Raw genomic sequence first — 26,802 nt, 5'->3', positions numbered from 1 at the left:
TTCCAATAAATTTCAGGGCAACAGACATGTCCCGTGAGGCTTTAGTGGGTCTGCACTGGAGATTCAGAGGTGACCGAGACATTGTCCTTGTTGTGAGGAACCTGCACGCTAGGGCCAGGAGCTGGGGAGACAGACACCGACACAGACACTGCAAGACTAATGTGATACGCATGAAGACAGAGGTCAGATCAGGGTTCCAGGGGCGGGTGTCCAGCCTCACTAGGGACTCAAGAAAGGACCTTCCCAAAGAGGTGATAGTAACCTGACTCTTAACGAACAAAGGATGTAGTTAGAGAAGGAAATGGTCAAGGAATGTCCAAGGTAGAGGGGAGACAGCTGGAGGAGGCACAAGCCCAGAGGTATAAATGGCAGGAGATGGGCAGGGGTGGCGGGGGAGGGAGGGAAGTGCAGACAGTTTGATGTTATTAGTTCTCAGAAGGGAGTGGAAGGTGATGCTGGAGGGTAGCTACAGACTGAATCATGGAGAGCACAGTATGTTTTGCTAAAGAGCTCAGGTTTTATTTTTAGGTGATGGAGCCACTGAACATGAGCAGATCTTTCCTGCTTGGTGGGTGTTAATTAAATTAAACTTGAAAAACACCCCGAGGTCCAGAACTATCTTGATTACACATAATATTTACTCATGCTTTTCAAACGTCTTATCCTGCTCCTAGGTTCTCATCAGGACGGTGGTTTGCCAGGAAGCAAAGGATTCCTGCATGTAGTCTGAGGACCCAAACTTTGATCATAACTACTTTATGTGATCTCCTTCTTCTTCCCTGACACGGACATGGCACCTGAGCTGAGTTTCCAGCACCTGGCCAGCAGAAAGGTCAAGCTGGATGAGGTTGCACCAGGTGCCTTCAAAGCTACAGTAAGGAACCAGAGGCTACCTGGATTTACTTCCTGTAGCTTAAGGTCGCTTATCAAGGAGAAGGGGGCTCAGAGCTCTGAGTGAGGGAAAGCTTGGGAGATGGGAACTTATTCCTTGAGACGAAATCACTCTCGGGCATAGGGAAGGGGTGACAGTCACTTTGAGGCAGAACTGCAAAATCAAGGACCCTGGGCTGTGAAGGGCTTTCAGAGACCATGGAGATGAACAGCCGCCTCACAGCAGGCAGGAGTCCTATCGCTCACCTACACTCTTCCATGGGAGGCAGGAGAGAGCAGTGGTAAAAACACAGGATTTGGAATCAGACAACTGGGTTTACAGTCAAGCTCCCCACATAGCGGGGACTTACTTAACCCCTCTGCACTCTACTTTCCGCCTCTGTAAATGGAGATAAAATGGCGCCTAAGTCACAGGATTGATGTGAGGATTAAATGTGATCATCTACAAAAATAGTTTAGAATAATACCTGGTCTACATATGCATGCAATAAATGTTAGCCATTAGTACATGTCGAATGGAAAATAAAAAAGAACGACTTTTATACATATAGCTGAAGGACATAAAATACCGACACGTGATTATACATCTACACATGATTACACATCTATACAGACACACTGCAGAAATAAAGCTATTCTTCTTCTTGAGAAACTTGTTCAAAAGCAAACCCAAACTTCCCTGAATGGTGATCCTTCTTTCTACTTCTCCAGCCTTCACTACTGTAACTTTGCCTCAGTCTTGGTCACTCCCGGTTGCCAACAGCAACGGACGGACGGGTCGACTCACCAGTTTGCGGATTTCACATTCTAAATTCTGAATACAGTCCAGCTTTCTTTTGCGGCAGCGCTGGGCTGCGATGCGGTTCTTGCTGCGCCGTCGGACGTCGTGGATGTACTCCAACTGTTCTGAGGTTAGCTTGTGCATCTTAATCATCATCTGGAAATCGTTCCTCGGAAGGTCTGTGATTTGATCTACAGGAAAGGGAAGTTTGACCTGAAACCAAGAATAATAGATGATGATTATGGTAGCTGGATTTCAGTTTTAATTTTGGCAGGTAGAACATCAAAAAATGGTAAAAATCTCCATTTTTTAAGATGACCACATAATACGGATACTACTGAAAGCAAGCTATAATTCTTTCCTGTTTCGAGTATAAATAAGATGCAATATTCAGATAATCAAACAGAATGTGAACACACAAATTATACTGTGATGATCATTCTTTAGATTTTTGAAGCAAGCAGCGTAGACATTACTGGAAATGGTGCACTTTTTCATTGCTACAGCACTTTTATAAGACGGGCTCTCTGGTTAGTTAAAATCTACTTCCACTGAACCTCAACTCAATAAGATACTATTTTACAGACAGATATTATCTGAGGAAGTATCTACAACACTTGGATGAAGAGAGCACCGCACACCTGGAAGATGCTGGGAAGATGGAACGATCGGCATAATTCTTAATGGCCACAGCACAGGGAGACACAGCGAGATGACTTGGACAGGCTATACTAGCATGGGCGAGGAGTGAGACCTGGGCTTTTGTCCTTCCTATCATGGGACATGAGACTTCAGGTTAGTTACTTTACTTCTCTCGATTTCTTCATCTGCAGAACGGGGCATGACTTTTAGCTGTGCAGTGCTCCACAAGTGTTAGGTACTTTGGCAGATTGTATTCTCCAAAAATACAATGGCCGTACTGTTTCACATTTTCTTTCACATGATGCTTAACTTCCTCTACCAAGAGGTGAGATGCGTGTTCCTATCTCTTGACCAATACAGTGCAGTGGGAGTAACGGTGTGTGATGTCGGAGTCTAGGTCATCAGAGGTGTTACGGCTTCCTCTTAGACCTCTTAGATTGCTCTTTCTTGAGGAAGCCAGCTGCCATGCCTCGAGGGCACTCAAGCAGCCTGGTGGAGAGGCCCTTGCAGAGAAGAACTGCGGCCTCCAGCCACCAACCAGAATCACCTTGCTAATCATGTGAATGAGCCAAACTGGATGTGGATTTTCCAAGCACAAAACTTCAGACGACTGAAGCCCCAACCAGCATCTGACTGCAACTTCATGAAATATTCTGAGCCAGACGTGCTCGATGGGCTACTCCTGAATTCCTGACCCACGAAATGGTGGGAGACGTTGAAAAATTATTCTTGATTTAGGCCACGACGTTTGGGAGTGATTTGTTATGCAGCGATACATAACTGACGCAGATACGATTATCAGCAAGATTCCTATTTCAAACTCTTGACAAATCAAGGCACATCAACATTATCCAGAGAGGAAACTAATTTATTGAGGGATGGATCTGTGTTCTCCTTGTATTCTGTGAAGTGCTTGCTTACAACCCTGCGGTGGTTTAAAATATTTCTTAAGAAAAGGACCACTATTCCCTAGGACCTCCTCAGCACCCATTAGGTGGGGAAAGGCCTGCACCTTTCAGTAGTTTGCCACTACCCTCTCCAAGACATTTACTCATGATGCAGAGACTTCAGAGTTCAGTCCTGGTTCTGTTTCAGAAGCTCCTGAAAAAGGAAGGTTTACTGTTGGTTGGCCAAGAGACAAAGTGTTTCCTAGCTCAGCGTGCTTCATTCTTGCTTACGTTAGCGTCTGCCCGAGACCGACCAGCAGATGGCACTGTAAACCTACTCTTCCTGCAAGCACCAGCCCAGGGCTGTCCAATGCAAACAACGCGAGCCGCATTTGTGATTCTATGTTTTCTAGTAACCGCTGATGAAAAGAATGAAGTGAAAACAGATAAAATTAATTTCGATAATATATTTAATTGAACCCAATAGATCCAAAATATTTTCAACATGTAAGTAACATAAAAGTTATTGAGATATTTTACTTTTTGGTACTAAATTTTCAAAGTCTGAGGCATATTTTACACTCATTACACAGCACAAATCACACAGCCACAATTCTAAGGCTCACTAGCCATGTGTGGTGTGTGGCTGCTGTATTGGACAGCACAGCTCTAGAAGACTGAACAAATGGACTCGAGTGAAATAGAGGGGCCAGAAAAATAGAAGAGTGGATTTAGATGTAATTAATTATAATACTTTTGGGTGAAGAAACAAGCCTCTGTTAACATTCTGAAGCTGCAGTATTGTCCAGGGGAGGGAGATGAAGATATTTTATCCTGAGCTCAGGCTTTTTCTTTGGTTGCATCAGATGCGTGCAGTCCAGATCCTGGCATTTGTGACTAGTTAATCCCCATACACAAAGGCAATCACACTAAACGATCCTTTGGCTTTTCTATGGCTGGGTGCGATTGCTTTGTCAGGTTGCTTCATAGCTCTGAGACTGCTGGATGTGGCATTTGGTTCCCAATGGGTGCTCTGATTCAGCTTTCACATGGTGAACTCTGTCCCATGACACCTGTAAAACGTTGGCCCAAGAGAACAAAATCACAGCGACACACATTACACCACTCTCAGCTCAGCCCTGCTCTGACTGCTAAAGACGGGCAGCCAGGACAAACAGTTCCCTGTTATGGGCCCAGGAAAGGGCTTTGTTCATGGGGCTGTGTTTGCACAGGGCTTATAATAATATGAAAGAATGTTTGATTTTCCTGTTATAACCTTTGGATAACAGACAGTCAGTTCCTGGATGGTGCCTAAATAACACAGAGGTCTGTCTGTTGGGGACACGGATGTTTCCACACCAGGCAGAAGCCTTGTTTTCACAGCAGAGGTTGCGGCACTTCTGGGCCTTGTGGAGTCTCCCCTTCTGCTGACAACAAAGCAATTCTGCGTCTGCTCTTAATTACGTTTACTTATTTTCAGAAAGAATATATACCCATGGTTCAGGCCACAGGGAAAGTCGAAAGGCCTTCTATACGAAGGGTTACTGTATTTAATAGTGTTCAGACAGTGAATGTAAAACACTAGGGAAATAGGACAGAGGCTGACAAGAAAGAAGAAAAATCAACAATGCTAGTTTCAAAGTCCTTCAAGCAAACGGCCATATAAAATTTCAGCAGAGCTGTTGCAACTCCAGCTGCTTTTTAAAGAGGTCAAAGGAAAAAATAATAGTCAGTTACAGACTTTCTTCCATGTGAAAAAAACACCCCCCAAACCAAAACACAACCTCTCTTGTTTCTTTTGAGAAAGCTCTGTTGCCCCCAGCAGGGAGAACTTCCACTGGCTACCAAGAGGGAAGTCCCAGAAGTGTTTTTGGAAAGGCACAGTGGTTAACTTCACCACAGCTGTTTGTTATTTTTAGAGGAGTAAGCTGGGCGTCATCCCTGGAGATAAAGAGCAGACACATACTCCTTATGGAGCTGGGAGAAGATTGCATTCTTAGGCTTGCAGGTATCCCAACACTCTTCAAATGGGGCTCAAAAGTCAGTTAATGCCACTTGGCCTTGGAAAGTTGAAACACATCGAGAAGGCTGAGGCCCTTCTCCCTTTGTTTTGGTGAATTCTTAACAATTGAAATAGGCCCAATAAGGCTTCACATCTTATTTATTGTTCCTCCACACACTTATTCTTCCAGGATTCTACTTCTCAGCAGTGGTGTGGTTGATTTTCATTCACAAGACCCTCATAAACAGTACAAAACACCCAATCCGACAAGGTGAAGATCCTGCCAGCTACCAATACGACCTGGCTGAAGAGTCAGCCGGCAGCTATATTCAGCCCATCACAAGCATAGGAGGCTCAGCACTAAAGCTTAGCCGGCTGCATAGAGGGGACAGGGCCCGTGGGGTGAAGGCACAGGGCAGCTGCAAAGGTGCTGCCGGGCTTTGGTTCTCAGTAGAAACTCTGAGAGTCAGGGGCAGCCACTGCATCAGCAAGCCCAGGGCCAAATGGCACCATGGCACCACGAGCCAGCCAGTTCCACGACCTGCATAATCTGCTCCTGTCGATTCTACCCAGACTCAGCAGGTTGTTCACTCTTCTCTCTCAGCACAACAGCAAGAACAGGACGGAGGACGTTTTCAGCCTGGTACCTGCACTGGCTGGCTAAGCGGTGACTGAGAGAGGGTTAGACCCTCTAGGGACCCCAGCTCTTGAGCAGTCAGTGAAATAAGTGGCCTTGCACTGTGCCTCGGGACCTCTGGCCCCAGAGGCTGGCAAACGGTGGGAGAATGTTGTGACATCTGGAGCGTGAATGAAACCTAAACATTCCTCCTTGAGAGCCCAGGGTGCCAGCGCCTTTTTCTTCCCAAACACAAATCAGCTACTCCACTTCTCTTTCCTGCCAACAACTATGCAGGTTCTGCAGCTAAAACACCCCTCTCCCAGTTAAGCGAAAATGTTTTAAAACTTATACGAGAAATATAACTTCTTGCAGAAAATTAGAATATGAGACAAAAGAGGTGAAAAAGATGCCGCCCTCCTGCCCGCACCCCTCTTCCACCAATGACTCTCTTCATCTGGTGGACCTCCTGTGATCTGTTTCCTCTGAATATTTTCACTGGGTTATAATCAGACCGGTCACCTCGCACTGCTTCTTAACACATCTGGCTTGCCTGATGTTTCTGGCTGGCTGGCTGGAGGCTACTGGAGAAGCAGGATGGAGGTGCAAATGTTGCAGAAAAAGCCGAAAACAAGTATCTATTTCCTCTAGCAATCCCAGCATAAGCTGGTGTGTGAATCTTCTTTCCTATCTCTTTTCTTGGTTCCACTACCGGATGTTGAGGAGAAGCCATGAGAGTTGAACCTACCAACAGGACCTGAGGCCCTAATGGTGCAGTCAGCTCTCCCAAGCCTCTAACACCTACACTCTTACAAGACCCTGGGATCTTTATGAGTTGTCAAGGGAGGAAGCAAAATGCCCAGAGGATGATGATTCCAGTGCTACTGGCATGGGGACCAGCTCAGTGCTGGGCAGACGCCAATGACAACATCTCCCCTCCCAGACTAAGAAATGTTTCCTTCACAACTGTCCTTTTACCCTTGATTCTTTCTCACGGTCCAGTTTCCGGAACAAATGCAGGACACCTGGGATTTAGTTGTGACACTGCAATTTATTAGCTATACGATTTCGGGCACTTTTTTCCTTCTCTCTGTCCTGAAGTTCTCTGAGGGTCTGTGAGTCAGAGGGAGATAATACCTGCCCTGCTTAGCTTACAGGATTGCTACGAAAAGTAAAACTGGAGGATAGATGAAGAAAGTCTAATTGCCTTATATCTGTAAAGTATTATTATTATGTCTGTTTATTTGCCCTATTATGCTTCGTCTCATGGTTTCCTCTTCCAGACATACAGCAAGCTCTGGAATTCCAGATGCTAAGAACGTCTTTCTAGATAATATGAAAACATTGTTTTAATTAGAAATAGGGCTGACTTCTATGCTGCCCAGCAAGGTTTCCTTTTTATTAAGTAGACCAATTACAGACATTTTAGAAAAGATGCCTGATTCAACAAACCACAAAAACAACTGTGAAAATTTTACATGCAACATATGTCTGGAAGTCGGCATCTGGGTGAGAGAGTTAGAGTCAGACACGGCTCTTCTATGCTACTATTTTTCAGTGTTTGACCTGGGACCTTATTTCTCCCTGTTCCCACACACATACGGAAACACACACTCTTACTCATTTTTATCTTTCTTGACATGAAACATGTTAATAAAGCAAGTCCAATTAATCAGTACTTTTGGTTGTACAAATACACTGTCTTTCTATTGCTTTTTTACTAAAACCCACAATCAGTTAGATAGGTACAAAACTGTCTAAGAAGCTTACTATTTGAAAAATGCTTCTGACTTTTCTATAATTTTTAAATTTTAAAAATGAATCTGTAAACCAAAACAAGATACTACTTCACACCAACTAGACTGGCTATAATAAAAAAAGATGGATAATAACAAGTATTGAAGAGGATGTGGAACAACTGGATCCCTCATATCCTGTTGATGGAAATGTAAGTTGGTGCAGTTACCTTAGAAGATAGTCTGATAGTTCCTCAAAAGGTTAAACAGAGTTATAACAAAGGATTCAGCAAGTCTACTCCTAGGTATGGAACAAGGAGAATTGAAAAACCATGTCTACAAAAAACTTGTACGCAATGCTCACAGCAGCATTACCGATCATAGCTGAAAAGCGTAAACAACCTAAATGTACCTCAACTGATGAATGGATCAACAAAGTGTGGCAGATCCACACAGTGGAATATTATTCAGCAATAAAAAGGAATGAAGCACTGATGCATGACATACCCGGTGGGATCAATGGCAGAAATAAACCTTGAAAACATTACGCTCATGAAAGAAGCCAGACACAAAAAGTCTCAAAAAGTGTAAGATTTCATTGATATGAAATGTTCAGAATAGGCAAATCTATAGGGACAGAAAGTACATTAGTGGTTTCCTGGAGGAGTCACTGCTAAAGGGTATGGTGTTTCTTTCAGGAGTGATGAAAATGTCTTGGAATTAGAGAGTGGTGATGGTCACACAACTTTGTAAGTCATTAAAAAACGCTGACTTGTTCATTTTAACAGAGTGAATTTTATGGTATGTGAATTTGATCTCAATTAAAAAAATGAACCTTTGTGATCTACATGTATATAATTCAAATATTACAGAAATACACAAAAGTGAAACTTTCCCTATACTCCTTCTCTTCAACTTTGCCTCCCATTTTGAAGCAGACTAGGACTTTATTATGCACCCTGTTTTGTTACTTTTTTCACTTCGTGTGGCCTGTTCATTTTTTCATCATTGGAAGTAAGAAAAAAAATTCCAAACTGATTTTTCGAGTAATATAGCAAACCCAGAAGTCATAAAGAAAGATTGATAACTTGATTAAATAAAAATTAAAAATTTCTATACTGAAAAAGATACCATAAATAAAAATGCAGACTAGGAGAACATACAAAAAACATTTATCAGAAAGGGTTAATATTACTGTATTAAGGATTAAGAATCCTATAAGTTGATTTAAAGACAGACAACACAAAGGAAAAATGGGCAAAGAAGTCAACCTCATTAGTAGTCATCATTTTTTGCCCATCAGATTGGCAAAAATTAAAAGGACTGGTAACAGCTAATACTGGCAAGAGCAGGGGAAAATGGGCACTCATCAGTTGCCGAAGGGTATGTGAATTGCTACAGCCTTTTGGGAAAGTAAGTAGGTAGTATTTAAAACATGAGCATAACCTTTAACCCACTTACAGAACTCTAACCCACAAAAATAAAAGCGCCACTACTAAATATGTTCACAAAACTGTTTATTGTAGCAATGTTTATAAGAGGAAAAGGTCGGAAAAAATTAGAATGGCTGTCGATAGATGATAGCTGAAAAAATTGTGATTTTTTTTGGCCCCATGGATATTAAAGAAGCATGCATTAGCTATATGTGAGAATTCTACCACTGAACCACCAATGCGAACGCATTAGCTGGATGTGACTGACCTAGAGGCATGTCCACAGTAGACAGCTGTGTGAAAAAAGTAAGTTGCTGCATAATTACATAGAAAATACCATTAAAATACGTCCGACCCCCTAGAAATGTGAACATGTGTTTGTATATTGTTGTAGGCAGAGAAAGCCTGTTAAATTTGGCATGTTAGGGGCTGAGTATGCTGTTTGATTATTTAAAAAAAGAAAGTAATTTTAAAAAGCTGATTGTTGATAAAGGACAATGTTGTGCTAATTTAAGCTTTCCTGAAGGCTAAGGAATAGTTAAAAGAGGATGAAAGAGGTCAATGTTGATGAGATAGGAGAGTTAACAGAGTAGAACAAGAATATCTACAGAATATAAGATATGCTAACATTTCTTTTGATCTAATATTTTGGCTTCTTACAGAGGTGGAAGAAGAGAGATTGGGACGGAACCTGGACCTGTTGGTCTGAAGTATTGGACAGATGGCTGGCTGGAGGTAAGAACTCCTTTTTTGGTTTCTGACTCTGGTGTCTCCTTGGAGTTCACTTGGAAGAGAAGTCACCTGGACCTTATACAAGAGCAGACTGAAGCAGAATCAGCCCAGTGGAAGTTGGTTTATTCAGCATCAAGAAAACGAGTTAGTAGTCACATTGTGCAGAATTTGCCATCAACATTATTCCCGGGGACCATGCTTCCACCAGGGTCAAAGTAACACTTGAAAGCAAGTTATTAACTCAAAGAGGAGAAGCCATGCTGAGTCCCTGAGACAGTTTTTGGAAAACCTAATCACATCTACTCTAGGAAAACTAAAATGTCAAACTGGGAAAAACCTTAGCTTTAACAATCCTGTCCAAAATGTACAACTGAGGGGGGCTAAAGTGTGATTTCTGAAATGGTGTAGAGCTTGGTAAATGTCACTTCTTTCACTGTTTAGAAACGTAAAAAAAAAAAAAAAAAGATGTTTAAAAAAATTTTTTTTTTAAGCAGTGGTATTTTCAGTGGGAGACTAGTCCTGTTCACAACTATTTTATAGGTTGAATGAATCCTCTCTTTTAATTGATTCATGTAGAACTGAAAAGTTCTGAGGCAGACGAATGATATGGCCCAAACAGAAAAAATTTTGTGCTCTTGTTGGTGGCATTTAGTTCCAAGAAGTGACTTTAACTCTCTTTTGGGATATTACAGGGACAAAAGGAGATTTATCTGAAATGGACAGTTCCTTGAACATGTGTGAATGTCATCAAAATACAACCCTTTTAGTTTAATGGTGGGGCATTTCTTAACAGAGAGACAAACACCCCCACAAATTTGGAGGCATTTGTCCATTTTTCATGACACCAATCCTTGGCAAGATAAATCGTTATGTGCTTTTGCATCAGAGACACTTATGAACAGTTTCAGGGGGAAAAAAGAAAACCTCAAAAAAGTTGTGCCTGGAGGAAAAGAAATGAGTAAAGAAAGAGAGAACACATCACAAAACCTCAAGCTTTTCCGGTTAGAGACACAGATGTGCCTCTGCCTTGGGGCACTGGGCATAAGCCTTCATCCCAAACCTGAGGGGATATGGCGTATGAGTAGGATTAGCTCCCATTCAAATTTCCTTGATAATTTCTTTCAACTAAATTAAATCCTGTCTTTCTACCGTTTTTGCTAGGCAGTAATAGAAAAGGAGGCTAGCTGGCAGAACAAGGAAGTGACACAGTGCATTTCTGCAGTTGGCACAGAGAGCTTTGGAATCTACTTTCAAAACACGCCTGAACTAAACCTCATGTGCTTCTCGCCAATCTTGCAGGGGCTAATAAACTGCACGTGGCTCTGTGAAAAGCCACCTCACCCCGTGTGGCATTTCTGCTGTCTGGTTGGGTTAACATCCCTGCTTTATTAGAGGCTGTATCCAGGGAGTGCAGATGGGTGCTGAGGGCACTGGCCTAATGAGGACTATGCTTGGTTTGTTTCCTCTTGTGTTTTTCAGATAAGCAGCTCTGAGGAGGGATTTCTCACTGGGTTCGCTTGCTCCAGCTCCTGAAGCAGGTCTGAGACACAGGTGGCAGTCTCAGGTTAGTTCCTTGTCAATCAGTAAGACAATGCCAGATTGTGACAGAGACTCCCTCATATTTTTCCAGGGGCTGCTCAGGTTATAAGGGGAAGGGGAACATACGGGAGTCTATTCTTGTCTCTCCTTAGGCACATGAATCTTGCTGATGATGTGGCTGGTGTTGCACCTGTTCCCTCTCCCAGAATTGGTCAGACATGGATGGAACCTTTGGGAATTTTTATCTATAAAGCGTTTTGCCTATAGGTAGACAGAAACTGCTACTCAACCCCACTATTCCCCAAAATAACTTCTCACAATTTGTGGAGAACTCAGGAAATGACATATTACGCAGTTACGTGTGACTGACTGGGGGGCTTCTGCAGTGACCCTGGGACCAGGACGAATGGTGAGTTGTCCATCACCTGTATCGTAACCCCAGGGTCTTCTGTTGACAAGGAAAACTTAAAGGGTTCTGGGAAAGCACCTGTCTATCTAGTTCCAATCAATTTGGAAAGCGATTCCATAGTTCCCCTCATACTGAAGGGGTGAGGAGCAAGGATGAAGGTGATGAGTACAGCATCGTTTCAAAGCAGATGGACTAGGAGAAATGGAGGAGCGGAGGAGGTTTGAAGTACCTGAGCATGCTTTCATGCATTAGACTTACTTTTTTTCACTAAGCAGTTGCCTCTGCTTGTTGAGTATTGAAATCTAGATCATATTTCAAGTGCCTTCTAGGACGAAAGTGGTTAATTTGGAATCACTGTGAAACATCCTGCCTCCATGGATGGGGATGCAGTCCCTTTACTGTAACCTTTAATGTTGGCACTTAAGAACAATTTGGGAGTGGTGCAGGGCGGGGGGGGGGGGAGTCGGCTGAGGGGAGTGGCAGGGAGAGTCCAGATAAAGGACTGAGAGAGTAGATCACATGCTTGAATTTATGTGGGTTCCCTACCTCCTGGCCCCTGTCCTGCACAGGACACGACTCACTGTCTGCTTCCGAGAACGATCCGGATTCGTCGCTGGAGTTGGTTCCGTAAGACTGCTCACATTTAATTTGGGGTCGGACTTGGTTGTACATTCCATCTCCCATCAGGCCTGGTTCCTGATGTTCTGTGGCAAGGAATCTGGCTCCCTGGGAACAGGGCGAAGAGGAGAACTCACAGAGAGGGAGGCTGCAGGGTGAGCCCCCGCTCCCATCCTCTGCGTAGGAATAGGAGGAGCATGAGCTGGAAGTCCTGGTCCTGGTCTCCAACGGGGGAGAGCGAGGGCAGACCTTGATTGGCACCGGGCAGCTAGTGTTGGGCCGCATCCTTCCTGGCAAGTGGTCAGCCATCAGCCCACCATGGGAGTAGGCCTGTGAGCTGGGGAGGGACTGGCCAGCCCCCACCCACAGACCCTTTGGCACTGGCTCAGCGAGGTCTTTGTCCAAACTGCTTACCCCAGGATACGAGTGCACCGAAGTGCTCACTTGGTCACAAGCGCTGGAGGAGAAGATCACACTTCTCCGGTCCAGCTCTCCTTCCTGTTTACAGAGAGCCTCCATCCCAGGCCCCTTGAGGGGCGACCCCATCGTGAAGTTGGACGTGTCCTTCTGGCCCATGTGGGCCTGTCCATAATTCCCCGTGAAAGGGGCATAGTCGGTTTTAAGGTCACCCTGAGTGATGCCCTTGTCAAAAGAGCACGCAGAACTCCTGGCAAAGTGCTGCTGAGATGTACTGGGCAAGCCAGACAGCTCCGCACTTTTTGTTATGCTGAATAGAGACCTTAAGCAGGAGGGAGAGGACACGATCCTGGATCGCTCCAGGCAGGCGGCCCCGGCGGCTGGGGCGGGGGCGGGGGCGGGGGCGGGGCTGGGCTGTTTGCGGTCCATCTCGAAATCCCCGGCTCTGTCCTTGATGTCCGGCTCATCCCCGGACAGGCAGAGCGTGATGCTCTCTTCCTCGTTCTCTTCACTGGGCGGCTCACTTTTTATCTGCCCCATGGCAAGCCCCGGCTTGAGGCTGTTGCCAGAGTTATCTTCACTGAAAGTGCTTGCAAAACCTGAGGTACTGTGTGATGATGCATTATAGACATTCTTGGTACATGCAAGCTGGTATTTCTTGTATCGGGGGTACTGCATTAACGCGTCCTTTTCGGAGCTCTCCTTGGTGTCCGTCGGCCCGTCGGACTCGGGCAGCACAGCGTCTTCCTTCTCTGCTACTGGGATGGCGGTGGTCTCAAAGTTATTGGGGTCTGGAAGCATCTGGTCCCTGGGGCAAGCCATCTTGGCCGTCTCTGAATCCATGGTCTCCTCCTCTTCGTCCTCCTCCTCTCCCGCGGAGTTCTCACGGTCCTCGTGCGGACGCGGGCACGCCGTATCCTTCCGGCACACGAACAGGCCATCGTCGCTGTTCAGGAGCTGGGTCTGCAGGAAGCTGAAGCAGGAGTCCTCCAGGTTGTGCATGCGCAGGAACTCGGCACAGCGGATAACCTCGCGGATGTTTTCTCTGCTGAGTAGCAGTTTAGCCGTGTAGGCAAACTGCAACAGCGGCCCAAAGCCCCTGGCCGTGACCTGCAAAACAAACAGGGAAATCGCCGACGTTACCATCCGCATGGCTATTGTCCCGAATCCCTCAACTGAAGCAAAATAGCCAGACAGCGCTAATGTCCCAGAATAAAGACTGCAAAGGAGCAGTTAATCTCGTACTGGGTCAGCAATGATTCTCCTACCAATAATTAGTGCCTGTCTCGTGCATGCCACTGCTCTATTTCATCACCACACACAGAATTGAAAATCACCAAGGTCAAGTGGCTAAACAAGATGACAACGGGTTCAGTGTTTACACTAATGAAATATCCTGGCAAAAATGCACAGTAACAATGGGAAGCCTATTAATTTCCCTCCCAATCAGGCCTGTTGCTAGCCATTCTGCAGAAAGAGTGCTGTGACACTTCTTGCAGTTCCTTTGAGCCAAAGGAGGCATTATAGTTTCCTTGTCAACCGCAAAACTGCCAATAGGTCCCTGTTAAAACCTGAAAGTCCATAGGGTTTCAAAACAGTTTTTCCTCATTTACAAAGTTAAAAAGAGACATTAAAAGCAACTCTTGTTTCACTCGTCCATCACGGTTTCTAGTTGCGACTTCTCAGTCAACATGTCAAATCTGATCTTACGATGATACCAGAGATGATGACAGTCCAACGCAGTGTTCTCAACAAGAAACTAACTCCTGGCCCATAAAGAATGGGGGTTGTAGAGCTAAACGAACTGGCTGGCATTTGAATGGCTGAAGAAGCTGGGCGGCACAGGACATGGGCTAGTCCTTCCCTAATTATAAGCAGCAGCTTTGCCATGCTGCTGTCTTCTTTCCTGATGAATCTTCAGAGGCTAAGGCTACTGTCATATGCTGCTCATCCATCATATTTTACACAGATTGAAAATGTGCTATTTATGCACAGCTTGTGTGTATGTGTGTGTATGCATGCACGCATGCACACACACACATAGAATAACTTGGACAATTAGAAATACATTGCCTAAGGCCAATTTTTTTTTTTCCCCCAATGGAAGTGGATTAAATGTGCTGGTGTTCAGGGCAGGCCTCCTTACCCTCTATGCAAAACCATGCATCCTTTAGGTTCTTGCAAGCACTGCTGACCCCATAGAAAGGAGAGGCTGCTCTACAAATTGTGTGTACAAACCAGGTGAAAGCAGCACTCATGGGGTCCTTGATGGAAGCTACAGTACAAGTGATTAAAAGATATCTGCTAGGGGAGTAAGTGCAGAGCTAGATGAACTGGCAAGCTTTGTAGCCGACTTCCATGTGTACTAAATTCGCGGCAGCACACCGAGCCAAAATTCTCGTGAGGGCTTATATCCGCTGTTCACGATTCCACTCAGACATCGACTCCTCTGGGAGCCCTCTCTGAACCTCCTAGAGAGGACGAATGATACTATCCTCTCAGCCCATTGCCAGATTGAGGAAATGTCCTAGATTCTCTAGGGCAGTAGTGATTTAATATATTGCCGCATTCCTTCCGGTAAGGGAAGTTTCTTAGATACAGAACTAAATAGGATTTTAATAAGAATTTTAAAGTCCTTTAAGTAAAATTCCAAATAAAAAATTCTGTCAGTTAATGACTCCCAAGATATTTGGCTGTAATAAATACAACAAAAACCATGACTGCTAGACCCACATTATAATTCTACAGGGGCAATCATTGTCATCTCACTTTTATTATACTGAATTGGGTCTGTTTCTACCATAAGACAGCAAGATTCTTCAGATCAAGGATTGTTTCATTTCTGTTTGTAACACTGCATCTAACTAGGGTCTCTAACATGATAAACACCCAAGAAAAGCTTGTATATTACTGAATGTGCCTTAAATCTAACTGTGCCTCTAACAATATACAGCTATAGTGTACAGAAGGTGACAGCACAGTGTTTGGTGAGTATTGTCTCGAATTACTTTTAGAGCAAGGCATCATGTAAACCAATATATCCAAATCAATCAACCGACACAAGGCAGGTATTTGTCCTGTCCCCTAGCACCAGTATTAAAAAGGAGCTCATCTAACCTACACTTTTGTCCTACTAAGCAGACATCATAACAGATTCAGCAAATGTAGTACTTACTATATCTGTCCTCAGAACATTTCTCCCAAGAACCTTTAAAAAGGAGTGCGAGGCAAGGAAGTAAATATTTATAAGTAACCAAAGAAGGCAATGAGAATGTCACATGACCCATTTCTTCACTGTAGCATGGCTCTACCACAAACAGGAATGGCGGAATCAAGGCAGAGGTGATGTCCCAAAAAGTAAGCATCTTATGCCCTACTCCTAGGCAAGCTGTCAGTTGCTGAGTGGATAATACACATTTCAAGTTTTGGCAGATGTGCTCCCTATGCAAGAAATTGAGGAAACTCATCTCAATTCTATTTATGTTTTCTATACAGTCCTCCTCGTCCTATTTATCACCATTTCTTTTTTATTTTGATGTTCTTGGTCTCAGTAGGCCCCAACACTGCCCCCAAGTATGGCTCCTTTTGAAGAAACTTCTTAAATAAGCCGGGAACACCAATGGGAATCACTGGATCAGTCCTGGGTGTCACCACTTGCCACATGGCTGCAAGGAGCTGGAAAAAGCTTCTCTACCCAGGGAGGGGCTGATGCTTCGACGTCTGAGTTGGACTGAGGATGCCAAGGAGCACAGTCTGCAAATCCCAAACCAAACCACCGATCCTTTTGGGCTTTGGAGACAAGATGAGCTTGAAACGATCATCAGATGGTCATGAAAGAGTCATGAATGAAAACGGGATTATAAACTGTCATTCAAGTTCAAGGGCAGAGGAAATGGTGTCCTCACCAGGAAATTTTAAGAGTCTATAACTAGCTCTTCCCCGAAATGAATTTAATTCTGCTTTGTCATATTTAATTCTGCTAAATTTTGTTCAGCGTCTGTGTTCAGGGCTCTGTCTAGTTAAGGCAGAGTTATCACTCACTGATCACCTCCTGGGGCCCAGCACTGTGCTAGCTGGTTCTCGTAATGCCCTGCAAGGCAGGCACGAGTGATTTATTTTGCAGACAAGGAAACTGAGAAGAAAAGAAGTGAAGGTATTCATCCACAGAGCTGGGATTCCAATCTCAATGCTATGAGGAATAAATAAGTATAAGACTCAGCCCTATGCTCCAGAAACCTACAATTCAGCTTTGTAGAAGAGGTATACACAATGATGAGTTAATTATTAAGTCATAGTGTAAGGCAACAGAGGAAGAGGTCTCATGAGATTATACAATTAATTGTCAACTGAGAAATCTAGATGAGTTCAGGAGAAGAGGAAACTGCTGAGGTCCATGGGGATCCCTTGAATGCTCGTGAGCAGGACACCTGGAGTGCAGTGAATTCCCCTGTCTATGTCTGCTCTGGGTCAAAGGCTGCTTTGATACAGTGGGTAACTTCTGAACTACCACAGGTGACCTCTGGTGCACTTCAGGCCAGTTTTAATAGAAAACAAAAAGCAGGTGCCCAATCACACCTGAAAGCCAGTGTAAAAACAGGCAGAGGCTTTCTATGTAATGGTTTTTCTATGTAAAGGCTCCATCTTGAGTAGGTTGCCCTGTCTTTCCATTTTTAGGAATCATTAAACTCACTAATTGCACTCACAAAGCAAATATCCAGGTACCAACATGAAGCTGTATGTTTATGAACCTAGGACCACAGTCTGCATTGTTATTTACTTTCTGTTTTTAACAAGTAAGACTCTGATAATGGGAAAAAATAAGAGCGGATGGGAGGTGGAGGATCTCACACGAAACTAATGACCCATAAAAATGTTATTTAAAAGGTAATAATCATAAAGTTAAAGTGGAATGAAGTGACTAGAAATAGCACACCGGTTTTACTTCACTGATGTTAACGGAACTGTGTTCCACTGCTCTAAGGGAAGCAGACATATCTAGGCTAAAACTCACTAGCCAGGAATGGCCTAAAGGTATGGTAACCAAATGCAAAAGACAATATTAGTGACAACCTGGGGTAACAGTCTTGTATTTTGAATGAAGTATTTTGGACGGATCATTTCAAAGAGTATTTTTTTAATCACGCTTAAATACATACCTACCTGTTTTGATAATGTGTGATACACACTGTGCTCTAGATGGGACTGGATCACACACTGGGGGAAGAATGCGATGTGCCACGTGGGGCCAGGACCTGGGAGAGGTCAGAAGTTAACAATCTCCTTGCTCTCGGGTTGCTCCCAAGGAGGCAATGACCTCATCCAGAAATCGGCACACACAAGGCAAGTGGCTATGACCTTCAAGTTTCAGGCCTGAAAGAAATTGGGTCGCACTACCAAACTCATGCACTATGGTGTTAACGTGTTGAAAATTTGACCCACTGAAACTATGACCCTTAACCCTATATTCCTTTGGGTTCTGATGTATCATCTCCATGCTGTTGATGAAAGGAAGATGAAACTGGTGAAACCTCAACTGGCAGAGGACATGTTTGGGTGCTGCTGGCAGAGCTGGGGTGTTCACTCTCAGCGGGTGCCCAGTTTGCTGCTGGACAAAACTTATGATAGGGAACTGCTAACAGTTTTGTCTTTCTGGATTATTAGAGGGATCAAGCAGTTGGCCTTCAGGAGTATACTGAAAAGAGGGTTTGGAACAGAGTTCCCTACTTAAGCCACATGATTAAGATCTCCTCTGTTGGTTCTAGCAGCATATACACATGGTTGTAGCATTGAGCCCATCTGCAGAAGGCTGGCCAGACAAATCAGGAGATCTGGTGACTGCACCCTGGGAGAAGGGTGGCATGCTTTTCAAAGTCCCTTAATTACATCCCTACAAAACATGGAAACTTTTACTCTCAGCAACACCACGTACACGTCCCTGATGAAGCCAGATCTCTTACACACTGTGGGAGCTGGGAAGATGAAAGTAACAAAGCTATGCTGACGGAGGTTTTAAAACACTGAGTCCGCTGACATCCCTCCTGGCTGACTTTCGTATAAGAATGCATTTACCAAATACAGAAAACAACATCGGTGACAACTTTTCCTTCCCACACCCTACATTGTATTGCATCCCATTCGGCAGGATGAAGACTGATTTAGCAATGAGCCGTCACTTCTAAACTGAATTTTCTATAATTAATATCCATATTATCACACTTTTCTCTACGAAGCAGCGTGCTATGCAAGCATACTACATTCGAGATGTATTTGTTAAACTGACTTCACTATTTCAACAAAGCTTCTGGTCATTTCCGCATTTTTAGTTAAAGATAGAGCAAGAGAAAACAATCTTGTTTCCTTTCCTAAAGTAACAACACAAAAACTAAATTGACATTCAAGTTGATTTATTCATATAAATATATAATTTCATATGGCTTTTTTTTTTTTTGGCTAAAATCATTATCTATGTTAGTGAATATGGCTTAAAAGCATAAAGTTAAGTGTATTTTCTCTCCTGTGCAGGCTTAAATTTGGGTGTACAGCCATAACATAAAGTCTCTCTCTTATTTGTAAATCTGCCCTAAGATTCTCTATCTGATCTTTTAGTTACTTACTATTTTTCTTTTACTCATTCAGTCATTTACCAACCATGTACCAGGCACTGTGAATCCATCTTTCTTGGATTCAAATCCCAGACCTACTATGTACCAGCTGTGAAACTTAAACTGGTTTTTAACTTTTCTGTGCTTCAGTTTCTGCAACTATAAGACAGGGATAACAACAATGCCTGCTTGTAGTAAAACCTTTGGAACAGGGTCTGGCACTGAGTAACAACTATCACTACTGCTGTTATTACAAAGATGAATAAAGTATAGTTTCTTTCTCCAAGTTGCTAAGAGGGTTACCAGGGAGACAGGTGTTCAATACAAATATCTACAATGTAACCTGAGTATATAACAGGTATTTGTAAGGTGCCAAGGGAGAACCAAGCTGGGGCAGTAATTGCTAAAGCATTAATGTTAGCCTTCCTAGAGGAGGTGACCTCTGCCCTGAGTGCTGAAGCCTGAGTTGAAGTTCATCAGATAAGTCAAAGAGCATAGCTCACTCCCTCATCTACTTCAGGCTCTTCTGAAGTGAGAAGGCTCTTCTCAGTGAGGCCTTTCCTGGGCCTCTGTTCACAAGTGCCCTTCTCTGTCCCAATACTGGGACTGGTTACATGATTTGCGGGGCTCAGTGCAAAGTGAAAATGTGGGCCTCTTGTTCAGAGGTTAAGAATTTCAAGATGATGACGAGTACAGGGTCCTTCTGAGTACAGAGCCCTATGCAATTGTACATGTTGCATGTCTTTGGATTCTACCCTTTTAACACACACACACACACAGTGGAAACGTGCTCCCTGATTTCAATGGGGGTGAGAGCATCACAGGGTATAGGTCGAACAGTGGAACTCCATTTGAGTTAAACTCCTCCGAAAGCTAGCTGGCATGACTACTGGGATCAGCAGAGGAGGTCAGCAGTGACTGGCAGGATCATGGATATCCTGAACAGAAATGCATGGTTGGCCCACTGACACACTTTCTGTTTGGTTAAAAACATAAAATCAGGTAGGTTAAGTGAACAAAGACCTGACTTGAGTTCTTATGATCGGGAGCCATGATCCCAGACTTCCTGAAATTAATTCCTAGGAATTCTGGAGGAAGGACCTTAAAATAATGCACATTTTCACTACAATTTCTCCTGTCACAAGGATTGACAGAACATACAACTTGTAGTAGTTTTTCCTAAATCATGAACTAAATACAAACTTTTTTAATTAAAAAAACTTTAACAAAAATTATTCAGAAATTGTTCAGATAAGAAACAAATCAACTCATCCATCCATCTACCCATCCAGCCACCTATCTCTGTTCATTCACTAAAGTAGCATTACTTTAATACAAACAGGAAAATCTAAATACCTCTGACCAACTACAACTTTAACTTCTTTCATTTAATTTTAGTCTGACATTATAAACTCACATGTTGCTTATTTACTTCGCCTCATGCCCGTTCTTCTTATGTTCCCTTTTGTAATGCCAAGGCTGTGAGTTTATAAACTGTTTCCCAGGCCCCTGTGCTGGTTGACTCATTATTGGATTCTGCCAACAGGGGGTACTGTTGGGAGATCAGAGGTGGGAGGAAAGGAGAAGCTGTGCTTCCGTTTCCTTCTCTTTTTCTTTCCTTCTCTAGTGGTGTGTTGTTTCGGAAGTGGCTGCACCCCAGTTTCCCGCTGGAGTGTCTGGAAGGGGTGGTTTCCTCCACAGGCATAGGTCCCTTTTCTCCCCTCCTGCCCTAGCAGTGGTCACTGCTTCCTGCAGGCATTAATCACTGGGTTCATTCTCCTTCCCCTTTCTGTTCTTTCAGTTTTTCAACACCTGTGTAACCAATTCCCTGTTTTATATCCCCTCTGTTTGAAACACCTGGCATGGTTTCTGTTTCCTTGACTCAATCCTCATCCATTTTACAAACAAGGGAGCCAAAAAAGGTGAAGCCCAGAAAGCCCAGAAACGTGAAGGGATTTTCCCAGTCACATGACTAGTCAGCAAAGGCTTAACTCAAGTCTGACTGCAGAGTTCAACTCTTATGCTCCTTTTTTAATTGGCTGCTGTTTCTCTGAAGTGAACCGGAAAAGAAATGGCATTTCATATGGAAATACATTATTGTAAGTTGTATTACACTAAAACATTCAGTTTTATATAGCTCTATCCAAGGGAGTCTAGCCAACTGGAAGTGGTACTCCCCTGGGTATAAAGAAGGGTAAATCTTGCACTTGGTTCCCTTGTTATTCACATCATTCAGATTCAGTGCCCAGACTTCTTGTGAAGAATGAAGATAATCGCTAAGTCCCTCTATTGCCCAGTGAAACTCCGTAAATCCTAGGAAGCCTTTTTACCACAGAGGAATTTGATAAATTTAGCAGGATCAGCTCAGGATAGGTGCTTAGAATCTGGAAGACATCAAATGCAGAAATGTCTCTCTCCTGGGGAGCATGTGGCACCAAAGCTTTGTTCTAAATTAAAGAGGTAGCCTGAAAAAGTTGATGTTCAGGGGGATCGTCATGTGTCCCCTATCTGTGTCATTCAGCTCAGAATTATCATGGGGCTATATAACAGCTGAAAGTGCCCGTTAGGTATTTCTTTGGTTGTCTCAGGGTTGATAAGAACAGAGAAGGGGAAGCAAACATTCATTGTCTTTCCTGGGAACTAGCAACACCTTGACCCTATGGAACCTCCATTTCAACTGGGTGATTTTATTCCCTCATCTCACCTCCTTCATCTGTGGCCTTTATTTTCTCATTCAGGTATAGATGGTAATATTTCCCAGGTAAGTGATGGGCAAAAGTTATATATGACACAAATATAAGGTACTGTATTCATTCATATTTATTCTAAAAGCATGCAATGAAAACAGAAAATCTCCCTTCTGAAAGATTATATAATGAACTTCATGGAATTATTTTTAAAAACCCAATTTCAGTATAAGTGTAGATCCTAAAATAGGTATAAGATAGTAACTTTTTACATTTCTCAGTGTAAAATGAAAGTGAAAAGCATCCCACTCACTGGTAACAAAGTAGTAAAATCTGCATCTAGGTTTATAGTTTCATTTGAAAAACCACCTCCAACAGAAAGTTATTTTTAAAAAGAAGATTTTTAAAATTTACCTAATTTCCATTTTAAATGACCCTTTCTGCATCCAGGAAACCAGTGATCTTCCTAGACCAGAATTTTCTTGAGTCAAGGTTTGATTTCACCTCCTAGTCCTATTCCTTTCAAAACAACCATCAATCACTTCATGTACAACAGAAACACAAAACATTTTAAAGGTTCCTACTGATGGTTTTGATTTGCATTTCAAGTTTAGTGCCCCATGAGAGCCTTCTAATGGTTCCTCAAATCAAGCCAAAATTCCCAGCCCTGAAAGCTAACCAGTTATGAGCTCCTGTGTCCACCTCAGAATCATCTTGAGTCTGACTATCCCTAGCAGGGTACCTTGACTGAGTAGATGCTCCAGTCACTGGTATAGAGGACAGAACTATCATCTCCCTCAGTTCAAATCCTATTTTCTAGGAAAGCTAAGATTTATTTCATTGTCACTCACTACTTATGGTGCCATTAACATACATCTCTGAGCTCCCCTCCCCGCAGCATGTGCTACTGATAAGCCACGTGTCCATCTTAACCTTGCAAGAATGATTGTTTGACCTAAGAGTGTAGATATTCAGAATTTGTTCCTATTATACAAATTACTCTTCAGTCAAACTTGTTAATATCCACTTTCTTCCTTGATTTTAAAGACTATGATGTCATTTTCTGATCTGCACTCCTGATGCTTTCTTGGGCTCCATAAATCATCAAAGATTTTGACTGTAACAAATTGTACCATAATCATATCTAATTTTTTTTCTGTAGTTAGGGGCTTTACCTCAGACTGGAAGCTTAGATGTTTTCTTATTGTTCATCTATCTGGGGTTTCCATTTCCCTCTACAAGTTTTTCTCACTATTCCCTCTAACGAACATTTTCCTTGACATACAACACAGAGGTCATTCTGGGCTCTTTGCCTTCATCAGTGCCAAAGAGTCTGCCCCAAAGAGCAGTTGCTGGTTTCTTTGTCTTTGTGCTCCAAACAGAAAGGTCTTCACTCATTTTTGCCTTGAGATTTTTTGATACTGTTTTTATGGTTTCATACAGCTTCCTACAGTTGTTCATGTTTTTCTATCATTAAAAAAAAAAACAAAACTGAACTAAACAAAGAACTGCGGGCACAATTACCCTCCCTTGCTGAAAAAAGGTCCTCATCTGAGCTTTGTTTGGGGGCATTTCAAGCCCTCCCAAACCATCTTTCCCTGCATATGTGTAATTTCCACTTTTCTCTTATTAAAATTTACTTTCGAAAAGTCTTGAATCCAAACTATAGAACTCTTAGAAGAAAACAGGGGAAAACCTTCAGAAGACTGGACTTGGCAATAATTTCTTGGATGTGACACCAAAAGCACAGGCAACAAATGCAAAAATAGACAAAAGGGATTATATGAGACTTAAAAACTTTTGTGTGTTAAAAGAGTCAACAAAGTGAAAAGGCAACTTATGGAATAGGAAAACATATTTGCGAATCATTTATCTGATAAGGGGTTAATACCCAAAATATATAAATAACTCCTATAACTCAACAAAAAATCAAATAACCTGATTAAAAAATAGGCAAAGAATTTGAACAGATATTTCTCCAAAGAAGCTATAAAACAGCTGACAAGCATATGAAAAATGCTCAACATCAATAATTATCAGAGAAATGCAAATCAAAACCACAATGAGATATCACCTGACATCCACTAAGATGGCTACTATCAAAAAACAAAACAACAACAACAAAACAGAAAATCACAAATGTTGGCGAGGATGTGGAAAAATTAGAAACCTTGTGACTTGTTGGTAGGATTGTGAAAATGGTGAAACTGCTATGAATAAACAGTATGGACACTCTTCAAAAAATTGAAAATAGAACTACCATATGATCCAGCAATCCCATTTTTGGGTATATACACAAAAGAATCAAAGCAAGGTCTGGAAGAGGTATTTGCATACTCATGTTCATAGCAGCACTGTTTACAATAGCCAAGAGGTGGAAGCAATCCACATATCCAACCAAGGATGAAGGGATAAACAAAATGTGGTAGAGAAATACAGTAGATTATTGTACGGCCTTGAAAAGGAAAGAAATCCTGTCACATGCTGTATCATGGATAAACCTTGAGACCATTATGCTAAAGTGAAATAAGTCAGTCACAAAAAAACAAATACTATATGATTTCATTTGTATGAAGCATCTAAAGTAGTCAGATTCTTAGATACGAGAAGTGGAATGGGGTTACCAGGGGCTGGGGGCAGGGAGAAAGAGGAGTTGTTTAATGGATATAGAGTTTCAAATTTGTAGGATGACAAGAATTCTGCAGATCTGTTTCATAACAATGTGAATATTTTTAATTAAGTAAGATGAATGTTTGATGGACATTAGTATAGCATACCTAAAAATGGTTAAGATGGTAAATTTCATGTTGGTCTTTTTCTTTAATTGCACACACACACATACACACACACAGGATCTTGACATATTTTGGGCTATGAAGAATCTCTTTGATTATCATTCTCTTTCTCAATGCTAAGGATCCTCTCATGTGCATTCTTGTCAACTCCTTTTAGTTAGTCACAATCATTAGAACCAAAATAGCAATTCTACCATTGAATTCTCTACCTTCTTAAAGGTGAAACTGCCAATAAGGCAAATCAGTAACTCAGGTATTCTATTAGTTGAAGAGAATTCTGGTAGCTATTTGAATAGCTGAAGTTCTGCCTTATGTCTCTCCTTTACTCTAATTTTGTAAATGGGAATAGGAACACAGAACCGTAATTTGCCCTCATTATATAACCCCAAATGATCTCCTACAACAACATCAGTGCTGTTTTTCTTATCTTCTCCTAGTACTCTTCTGAGGGCCCCTGCTTCTGGACTTGCTTACAGAGCTTCTGGATATACAGTGCTGTTCTGCTTTTCTTCCCAGTGGTTACATTTTCACTTGAATACGGAATTCCTTCCTATAGCAATATTTCGATGTGATGTCCTTTTGCTCATTGGGTTGCTTGGCTTACCTAAGAAATTCTATTTATCATTCTGGCAATAATCTCCATCCAATTTAATTTTTTAATTGCTCCTGCTTCATCATCCATTGATGGACAGACATTGGAGACTAGAAGTATTGCTCTGTCTTCCCCTTCTCCTTGGTTTCTCCAATGACTCACCAAATGCTTCACACTTCCACATAAATGTCAAACCGGCTTGCTTCTGCAATAATCAGTGGCACGTGTTTAGCAGGATATTCATCTCCCCCTCCTCCTCATTCAGTTCAAAGCATGTGCCTTGTGCACTGGAGGTTCTCAATAACTATTAGTGGAACTGAACTGAGCTAACCCTAGTAATGCCCACAGGGGCAAGCAGACAATTTGGATCCTTCTTTCACATGACAATCCATCGCATATTTGAAGACATCTGTCATGCCCAGTTAGAGATTTTTTTTTTCTTCAAGAGTCTGTCATATTTTCCATCTGAAATCAAAACTGAGGAACTGACAGATCACACATCTCTTATGGAAAATGTTATTTTCTTCTTGACTTCTGGAAGCAAGTGGGTTTACCCCACTAATACTCCAGGAGCTGTGAGGACCCCAGGCCTCCACTGGTCTTTAGTGGGGAAGGTAATCTGACTCTGACAACTGGGAAACTCTGCTGCAATTTTCCCCTTTCATTTGCAAAATAAGAATAAATAGGAAAAGTAGATAATACACTAGCAGGGCTTTTGAGACACAAACATTAAAAATTCTAAAATGATAAGTATCATCTCCAGCAGAGTGCTTTCCTTTGCAGTGGAAGTGGGTATTACTGTGGCTTGCAGAAGGAACAAAGCTACAGATTTTGCCTTACAGGCACGGTTTGTAGAACAGCAATAATTGTATTTCTACAGTTTTTAGTTTCTTTCATCACAGTCTTCTCCTAACCACCACATAACAAAAGCTGAGAAACATTGACTGGGTTACCCCACGCTGTACAGTAAGTTGGGGCAAACACATATATGGAAACAAGACTTTTTGCCAAAGTGACTGTACACTTCTGATTCTCCTCCCTTCTCCTGTTTCCACAGTGGGCTCTGCCAATGGGGAAGAGTTAATGCTGATAAAATGCAGGCACCATCTGTGCTCTGTGAGGATTTAAACAGTGGCCATCCACACAGTACCCTTATATGTGAACTGGACGATGGCTGCCCTGGAGCTGTAGGACTAGCAGACAAAACGTATGTTTCTGCAGCAATTGGGGCTGCAGAAATCGTTAGGACAGGATGCCCACGCTCCTGGTTTGTCACTCAGCCACTTCCCCTTTCCTCTCCTTGAGTTCTAATCTTTTCTGTCATCAAGGGAGGGAATAAAGAGGGAGCTGCTTCTATTCATCAGCATGGACCTGGCTGCCGTTTTTGTCTAGATCTCTTGGGCTCTTGCCCTGCAGCCTTCTG

At 42.6% G+C, this 26,802-nt stretch overlaps 1 protein-coding gene across 11 annotated transcripts in view; it reads right to left on the bottom strand.

Moving 5' to 3' along the window:
• Window positions 1–26,802, bottom strand: part of BACH2 (BACH transcriptional regulator 2) — a 307,297-nt gene that overhangs the window by 6,951 nt on the left and 273,544 nt on the right. For all 11 annotated transcript variants that reach the window (XM_039853053.1, XM_039853052.1, XM_039853058.1 and 8 more), the window contains 2 exons: window positions 12,215–13,813; window positions 1,679–1,885 (listed from right to left, as the gene is read on the bottom strand). In XM_039853053.1, coding sequence (XP_039708987.1) covers window positions 1,679–1,885; window positions 12,215–13,813 — 1,806 coding nt within the window. The remainder of the gene's footprint in view (window positions 1–1,678; window positions 1,886–12,214; window positions 13,814–26,802) is intronic.

This window comes from Pteropus medius, unplaced genomic scaffold (genome assembly GCF_902729225.1).
Source record: "Pteropus medius unplaced genomic scaffold, Ma_sr-lr_union100, whole genome shotgun sequence".
Classification (NCBI taxonomy): Eukaryota; Metazoa; Chordata; class Mammalia; order Chiroptera; family Pteropodidae; genus Pteropus; species Pteropus medius.
The sequence above is the reverse complement of the archived record's forward strand: the minus strand, read 5'-3'. Positions and strand labels throughout refer to the sequence as shown.